Here is a 9,782-nt window from a genome sequence, read left to right as displayed (position 1 = left end):
GAAGTAGTTAAACAAGAAATAATAGTAGGACTAAAGAAAAGATGTAAACTTAATTTAACCAATATTGAAGAACAAGCTATGACTGAGTTGTTAAATGATGATGATATAATGATAAGACCAGCAGATAAAGGCTCAGGAATAGTGATAATGAACACAGATGACTATATGAAATCTGTAGAATGTGAATTAAATAATACATATACATATGAAGAAGTTAAAAGCAATAAGATCAATAAATTGGTAAAAGAGGTTAAGGAAATTGCGGAGAGACTATACAATAAAGGCATTATATCAAAAGAATTAAAAAAATACATGCAGTCACATAATGCAAGAACAGGCCTAGCAAGAGGAAATCCTAAAATGCACAAAGAAAATCACCCTATGCGAATGATAGTCAGTACAATTGATAATCCAACACACATAATAGCTGAAATAGCAGAAAAACAACTTAGGTCGCACGTTGAGAAATTACCAAGCTATGTTAAGGATACAACACATTTTTTAAAAAGACTTGAATCAATAAAACACAACCTTCCAGAGAATACAATTTTATTTTGCATGGATGTAAAATCCTTGTACCCAAGTGTCCCTCGTAAAGAAACTTTAGAAGCTTGTCAAAAAGCACTAGATAATAGACTAGATAAATCAATACCTACAGCAGAGGTACTGAACATGATCAACATAGTTTTAGAAAACAGTTATTTTACATTTGTTGATAAGAATTACAAACAAAACGATGGTACCGCAATAGGATCTAAATTAGGAATGCATTTTGCCAGTACATACATGGGGAAATGGGAAGAACAATTACTTAGAAAATCAGAAAGAGAACCTTTAGAATACATTCGGTTTGTAGATGATATTTTTGGGGTTTGGACACATGGAGAAGAATCTCTTTTCCAGTTTCATAAAATGGCAAATGAAATACACAGTAATATTAAGGTGGACCTTCGATGGACAAGGAAAGAAATAGAATTTTTAGATACCATAGTAAAACTTGAAGAAGGTTCAATTGAGACTGACCTCTTCTGTAAACCTACTGACATGCACCAGTATTTACACATGTCCTCTGCACATCCGATACACACTAAAAGGGCAATCCCAAAGGGTCTAGGAATAAGAATACGAAGAATATGCTCAAAAGAAAGTGACTATGTAAAACAAAGAAATGTATTAAAAACAAATCTTAAAAAAAGAGGATACAAAGAAAGAATTGTAGAGACGGAGTTAAGAAAAGTGGATAAACTAAAAAGAGATGATCTACTAGATTATAAAAATAGAGATAAAAAGGTCAAAAGAGTCCCATTAATAATGACTTACTCTAAACTTTTGCCCAATATTTCTAAGATAGTTTGGAAACACTTGCGGATTCTACATAATTCAGAAAAATAAAAAAAAAGTATTTCTTAAGGCCCCAGTTGTAGCATTCAAAAGAGAAGCTAATTTAGGTGATATTTTAGTTCACAGTAAACATAAAAGAATAATTGACAAAATAGGTTCTACGAACATATGCACTAGTAGATGTAAAGTGTGTAAACACACAGACAACCGTAAAAATATAATTAAACATAAGAACACCACATATCCACTAAAAACTAATACCTACTGTAAAAATAGCAATGTTGTTTATGGAATAGCCTGTGAAAAATGTGATGAAATCAAATATGTTGGAGAGACTGGAACTACTTTATATAAAAGAATTCAGAACCACCTTTCGTTAATTAGAAATAAAAAAATGAATGAACCAATAGTACAGCACTTCACCAGTCAGGGACATGACATAAATGATGTAAAGTTTGTAGTATTAGAACAGCTCAAATTAGACAATGCGACATATAGAAGAATAAAAGAAAGTAAATGGATAAATAGACTGAACACGATTATGCCAGCCGGACTCAACAGAAAAGAATGAACTAATTAACTTCAATAAATATATAACATTTAAATAAATAAACAAAATTCATTCAAAAGTTGTGCATGCTGATGCGCTGGGGAGGCCAAATCTAGACTGATCCTCAGAGCCAGCATTGCATGATATAATAAAAATATAAGTTTATGTAAAGTACTGTTAATTAGAATTAATACAGATTCAAAGATAGAAGTAAAAATGATGTCACAATATATAGAACACCATTACATCATGTAAGAATAAATCATTAATTTGAATGTAAACAATAACAAGTAGTTGTCATGCCGTCAAAAACCTATAAATACCTCCAATGTTTGGATTCAAACACAGGCTCCCTTGAGAAAGATATGTACAACATATCGAAACGTTGGGCAGCTGGCTCTTTGAGCTAAAATATATATATATATATATATATATATATATATATAGATATATATATATATATATATATATATATATATATATATATATATATATATATATAGATATACAAAAAAATATTTTTTAAAGTCAAGAATTTGTGAACCGAACCCATCCATATCGTTAGTTGTAGGCCCTCTTTCGTGTTAGAAAATAACTCATACACAAACAAAAATGTAGTTTCTGATGCACGGTACATGCATTAGCAGTACAATACAATATCAAGGGGGTATTTAAGACATGGTACATTGCAAACAACACAAATATATCTGGACAATATAGGCCTAAGCTATGGTGTGGAATGCCATCAAACTGAGTGAGAAAAATTCCACAAAGTTGGCTTAATGATGCTATGAAAATTGTACTTCAAGAACACTACTAGTATTTTTTTTAATTTAATGAAAGACAATTGATGCCGTCAGTGTTTTTTTTGTTTTTTGTTTATTATATTACCTTGTTTCTTTGCAGCTAGTGGAAAGTGAAACAAAACATAATTATTTCAAATGCCAGAAACATAGCCTGCTTTCAGGACCCGCGATATTATTTCATTTGTATCTTGTAATGTCTTAGAATCTTCACATTTTGCCGCCTCTTAAGACGTAACTGAGATGTGACATTTAATCGTAAATAATTTCCATATAAAATCTCGGTGTAGTTTGCATTTGTATGTGTTTATTTATTTATTTTGGCAGTCGTGTATGTATTTATCTACCTTAATGCATTGCGGTACCGTATCCTCACCTTGCACGGAGAGACGGACGTTTTGGACAGCCTTGCTCGATCGTTTCTCCCAGACAGTGTAAGACCCCTCGTCTCGTTTGGTCACGCTGCTCAGGTGTAACACCTTGTCTCGGACTGACACTCTCCGCTCATACTCTTTGAAGTCACATCTCACGGTGGTGTTGATGACAAACCACACGTGCACACTTTCTTCAGATTTAGGCCTGAACTCAACCTGCAGGTTTGATTTATTTGAACGTAGAGAAAACGTGAAATCGTCTCCAATCACTGCACGCCTTTCCTCAGCACCTAAAAAGAAACAAATACAATATTAATGAAATATTAATTAAAACAAAAAACAAACACAAAAAAAAGCACACGAGCAGGCCCTATTTATTAGATCTGGGTTTCAAAAATGTGTTTAGATTTTTGCGGTAGTTGAAGTAAGTCGCTCTGGATAGAAGCGTATGCTAAATTACTGATTCATAATAATTTCCTAATACGACGCTTCATTTTTATTTAGTGTAAAAATGTGTGTCTTAAACTTTTTTGTTAACTTTGATACTGTTTGGATAAAGTAGGCCTATACAAAGGACCGAAAACATAAAAAAAACAGTACATCATTTTGTTTATCAGTTCATGAAAAAAAGCCTATATTAAGAAATTAAATGTATTAAAATATGTATATTCCGTGCGTCTGGGTTTTTTAATGTTTATTATTCGATGTAAAAGAATGACTGATTTATAAAACAATATATAACTTTAACAAAGATCGACCAAGACTATATGCAACTGTAATCAGTCTTGACTGGCCTTTAAGATTAAATAATAATAATAATAATAATAATAATAATAATAATAATAATAATAATAATAATAATAATAATAATAATAAATGAATGATTTGGGGAGTATTTTTCATTTCCTCTGCATCAAATGAAGTTGTGCATGTATTGCACCATTTTGTTTTTCTAAAATACCCAGATATCGTTTGTATAAAATGGACGATTAACATATACCTTTACCACAGTCTTGAAAGACCCCAATCAGGAGAAAATTAACCAATTCGCAATAACACGACTACATAACTACTTCTGATTATACTTTCTACAAACAAGACAGTTACAATGGAAGCTTAAGAAATGCTTCAAGACTTTATAATTACTGTCTATTACATTGAAATGAAATATATTTTTCTAACGTGTATACTTTCATTATTTTAAAAAGTACTTTGTTTTGTTTACTAAAGGATTAATAAATACATCGTATGCAAAATGTTTTAATCTCATACTACTATTTATTTATTTTTTATTTGGTAAACATGATTTTTTTTTCTGTGTCAAAGTATATACTCCAAAGAATGAAAATAAAGGTAAATGGAAGATAAATCCGTTTTTTTGCTTCTATATACCGTTGATATCTTTCATCTGTTTTTTTTTTGTTGTTGTTATCGAATCAAGACTCTGATTCTGCAACAGCAGTTGTGATGCAGAGTTCACCCCCAAGTCTCTGTAAGTTGCTTTGGATACAAGCGTCTGCTGAATGACTAAATAATAATAATAATAATAATAATAATAATAATAATAATAATAATAATAATAATAAATACAGAAATAATATTCTATTGTACAATTCCATTCGGCCTACCAGATTGAGCATCGTTGGGTCTCAGCTCAGGGCGGGAGAGTTCCTCCATACAAATAACACTATATAGTAATACAAAGATAGATTTAAAAAAAAACGTCTTCGATGCGTTGTTCATCATGTTAGGAGTTGCAGTGAAATCTTCAACGAAATTACTTTCGAACAAAAAATAGATTTAAAAAAAAAAGCTTCTGTAGCTGATGAATAAAGTAATAATATTAAAAGTAAACGTTCATGTATTCGTATTTGCTGCTGTTTGAAACAGTAGCAGGGAGTATTTCACCACCACTCTAGCCAATAAGATCCCAGTGTCTGAAAATATAGAATGACATCACCGGGCTCCGCTGTCTCTGCTGCTGCTGCTGCGTGTACCCATAACGCATTGCGCGCCGACGCTGCCTCGGCTTTTGCGCTGGTTCTCTGTTTCAGTACTGCGGCAATGTGAGGGGGGGGGCGTTTCTATGGGCATATTCTACCGCCCCTGCCCAAAGCAATGAACGAAAACAAGATGACTAATGAGTTTTTTTGTCTTTTTCTGGTGTATTTACATTTCGGACTACAAGTCCTTCTTCCGCTGGAAAAAGCAGTGCTTTAAGCAAGCTGTTGTTATTAACAATTTTAACCGGTATTTCCTGTACTAAGCAGGAGGCTATTAGGGGGGGAGTCAGCTGACTCTGCTTGGTGATATTAAACGTACATGTGGACGAGGTGAAGCAAAAGGTAACGCAGGGTTTATATCGTGTAATCGTGCGCGAGGTGAATCACAAGTGTGGAATACTTTTGGAATCATAGCATATGAAAATAATGAACATGTGACTGGATTCGCTGCTTGTAAAACCTGTCATTATGTTTTTGTGAACGACAGCCACAAAACTGGACCATCATCTCTGTGAAAGCACAGGTGTAGCTCCCTTTCAACTGGTGGCACGAATGGAATAGACAGATATCTATAGTAAAGTACGTAGAGATAGTTAACCGGTTCGCGCTACAGCGAACCCTGCTGGCCAGGTGCCAGTGAGCTTAAATGAAAACATGCTGATCTGATTTTTGTCTCTTATGAATTAACCACAATGTAGTTAGATAGATAGATAGACAAACAAACAAACAGAGAGAGAGAGAGAGAGAGAGAGAGAGAGAGAGAGAGAGAGAGAGAGAGAGTTAATGAAGAAGCGGCTGTGTGATTTTGCAAAAAAACAACACTTTTTGTATAAAAAGCGCCTCTTTTTTATAAACAGCTGATCCAAAAAAAATATTGTGTGATTGACAGCAAATACCACCATTAGTTTAATGGTAAAATCACTGCCATTCACTCAGACTTTGTTGAATCAAGGGCGTAGGTTTGGTTTGAACATTGGTGGGGACACAATTTTTTAGGGGGGCAGAGTCACGGTCGCTAGGGGGGTTCCGGGGCATGCCCCCCCGGGAAGAAATTTTTTAGGAGACAGCTGTTAAATGGTAACTTCTGGTGGCTTGAAATGAATGCTGGACATGAATCGAGGACAATCTGATTGACATGAAGTTGGCTGGTATACACTTAAAACACTATGATAAAGTGTCCCTCCTGGAAGCTGGTTTGACATCCCTGCTATAGAATTACTAATAACCTGAATTATAACCTATCCCAGCCTTACTGTAAGCTACCATTACCCCTGCCACTACAAGCATGAGCACATGCACGCTCACGTGCTCTGCCTGCCTCTCCTGTGTCTGTGCTGCTGCTCGTACCTGGGTGCATTGCTTCATTCACCTGATAAAATAATAAACTGATGCATGCCATATAGAGAGAAAATATATGGCTATGCTAACTTTATTTGCTGAGTATTACCATACAGCATTAGCCTACTATCATATCACAATGTGCCTCAAACAATAATATATCTCAAAACTGAGTCTAACACTTTCACTGTTATAATCACTAAGCCATTACAGACCTCACCTGCAACCCTGTTGCTCCACCTGCCTCTGTACTGCTTTTACCAGGTTGCACTGCTTCACTCGCCTGATAAAATGATAAATTGATGCATGCTGTTTAAAGAGAAAGTATGACTCTGCTAACTTCATTAGTAAATTATTTTTTCATTTGCTATGAGAATCATTACCAATTGTGTTTTACTTTAATAACATCTTCCTACTTACACTTTGACTTTTTGTAAAAAAAAAAACTTCCTTATGTCCATCTTTCTTTTTTTGGTTGCTATTATGCTTGTCACCTAAAGCCAAATTGAAGTGATTAGCTAACGTGAGTTGAATGACGATATCAAAACATGCTCACGCACACCCACACTCACACTCTCTCTCTCACACACACACACACATAATGATTTAGCTGTGAAACAAGCTAGCTAGCCACCAAGGACGTGGGGTTAGCAGCTAGCAATGGGTCGCTAACGTAATAGGTAGGTAGGTCGGTAGGTTTATTCACTCAAACTATGTTGCTGACGACCTGACAATACCTTCAGCCCCGGCACCTGGCTTTCATTCAGTCAGTGGGTCACACTCATATGAGACTGACCGGCAAGCGGCAACATCAGATGAGCGTCTTTTTTTACTCACGCCGCACTGAAATTTATTTGTATATCTGTCGTCGTCCGACCCCCCCCCCCGATTAATTTGACTTTTTATATTTTTTTTATTACTGCCTATATAATATAGTGTATTTATTTAGCCGCCTAGATAGTCACACTGTCAATTCAATCAAATACACTGTTCGTGTTCGCTTTTTACACACACGATACAAAAATATCAAGCAAGGAGTAAGTTAGTTACAAGGGGAGGAAGGAGGAGGATTGAAATAATGTGACAACGCATTAACCAACAAACACAAACTAAATATCGAATTAAACTGATTTTATTTATTCTTATTTTTTTAAATAAATGTGAAAATTGTGGCACAATATACACCGTTTAAGAATGGCTAGAATTTTTTATTTTAAACCCGGAGATTTACCTTTCACTCCCGAGTCCTTGTGCACTTTCGCACTTCAATGAAAACAGCACACTCTGCTGGTCCCTGACCTCAGCCGCGCACTGAGTCTGTGTTACAGTGATGCATTATGGAAGGGCCTAAGCCAATCAAATTTTTTTTTTGTTTGTTTTTTTGGAGGAGGGAGGAGTAACGAGAGGGGGGGGGGATCTTGAGAGAGTTAACCCTTTGTGGAGCGGATAAAATGACTTGACAAAAGACGTTTCAGATTTATCAAAATTATTGGTAGGGACAATTCAACGGTCCCTTGACATTGGTAGGGACATGTCCCTACCGTCCCTAGCTAAATCTACGCCGGTGGTTGAGCTGACCCGCTCGATTTATCCAGCCCGCTTTCAGTAAACACTGTACGTAGGCTGCTGAAAGACACGCATCAAACACGGTTTAAATTCCTGAGTTGTTAGTTGATGCGTTCGTAGCGTCCGTCTGAATCGTATGCCCAGTGTGAACCAGCCTTTAGTGTAACAGCGCATAAATAGCGCAAAACCAAGTTAGAATAGGGCCCTAAAAATACAAAATATAATTAGCCTAATTATTATGGGAAATTAGTTAGGGGACAAACCGACCAGGAAAATCAGTGGCATCTGCAGAAACAGCAACAAAAAGAAAACATTACAGGGCTATCTTACAGACAGGCTTACTGCTACAATGCGAAGAGTATTTACTTTCAATTAAAAAAAAATACTTTAGAATTACAGGTCTTCCAAATCCAGACCTTATTATGAGAACCATTTGCGTTTTAAAATATTATAATAAAACTACATCTCTTCCGAGTATATTAACAATTTGCATATAATAATACATTCATATATTTATTTTAAACAATCCAAATATACATTTAAACGGTGTCAAATAATGCTCATGTGAATTTTAAATAAAATAAATACATGAATACAAAGCACAGATCATGTATACGGATATGCAAGCAGAAATACCTTATTCCAGAATTCTCCAAGCTGGTGGACCTTCGAACTTCTAATCGTGTTCCAAATTGAACACAGGTGTGTTTATGAAGGCTCGGCTCAACAGCTGTTGTTGTATATCACCAAAGCGCATGTCCTGGGTTTTTTTTTTTTTTTTGCAAACAAAGGAAATAACTGTGGCTACTGTCATTTGGAAAGCACCGCCGCTCTGTCTTGTTTTGTATTCCAGAAAAGGTCCTTTGTGTTTTACAACTTAAAATGAGGAATCGAAACAAGCAGTAGATTCAAAATTATGTGCCGGAGACAACAGAGGTTTTTTCCCCTCTGATTATCAGTGGTTAAAGTGGCGTGTTAACGTTTTTTTGTTGCTGTAAATTTAAAATATATAAATTGAATATTAAACTGAATACAACGTTGCTTCTGTAGTTGGAAATGCTTTTCAATAACAAAAATAAACCCATCAGTAACTAAACAAATTCATAACAGGTATTATAGTCTTGTATTGTTTTATGTCCACATGACCTGCGCGACTTCCTTGCCTTTTTTTTTTTTTTTTTTTTTTTTTTTAAGAAAACTGAAGACAGTTGGACACACGGTTTTGACCCCGAATTGCTGTCGTGGATTTTAGACTGGCTGCTTGATCGTTGTCTGCGCCGTGGTGGTGTTTATTTGAAGCAAAACGGGGTGAGTTTTTATTATTTATTTTATTTGTTACCGATATTGATTTACGCATTTCAGACCTAACGATATCCCAGAAATTCAACTTCACTGATGTTGGCCTATTGTAATAGTGTAAAAATGTGTCACTTCCGGGACTAATTTTCATACATTTAAATGAAATATACATTTGCAGGACAAATTCGCGCCTATTATAAATAAATACTTAAATAAAAAGTCCAGGAACTGAAAGATGGTTGAACAGGTTTGCTGATGTATCAAAGTAAGATCTAATCGGCTGCTTCATACAAGATCGAACTTGTATTTGCATAAAGATCAGTTAATGGCTGATTTTACAACAGATTAAACTACGATTGTCTCGACGGCAAACGCGTTCCTCCCTATAACATCTAAAAATAAATAAAAATAAAAAAAATAAAAAATATGGTAATGTGATATTTGTATAATGTGAAATAATGGGGATAATATGAAATAATGTGATATCTTGTAACAATTGTAAGTCGCC

General features: G+C 34.9%; 1 protein-coding gene across 1 annotated transcript; it reads right to left on the bottom strand.

The window, feature by feature from the left end:
- Positions 1-3,041: 3,041 nt before the first annotated feature.
- On the bottom strand, positions 3,042-8,692 carry LOC117433979 (uncharacterized; the record flags this gene model as incomplete). The annotated part of the gene is made up of 3 exons (XM_059018997.1): positions 8,612-8,692; positions 4,697-4,755; positions 3,042-3,358 (listed from the first exon to the last, which is right to left on the bottom strand). Coding segments are annotated over exons 2-3 (366 nt in total), but the record flags the coding sequence as incomplete, so codon positions are not given.
- Between the last annotated feature and the right edge of the window lie 1,090 nt (positions 8,693-9,782).

The sequence above is a fragment of the Acipenser ruthenus genome, unplaced genomic scaffold, assembly GCF_902713425.1.
Source record: "Acipenser ruthenus unplaced genomic scaffold, fAciRut3.2 maternal haplotype, whole genome shotgun sequence".
In the NCBI taxonomy this organism is placed as follows: domain Eukaryota; kingdom Metazoa; phylum Chordata; class Actinopteri; order Acipenseriformes; family Acipenseridae; genus Acipenser; species Acipenser ruthenus.
The sequence above is the reverse complement of the archived record's forward strand: the minus strand, read 5'-3'. Positions and strand labels throughout refer to the sequence as shown.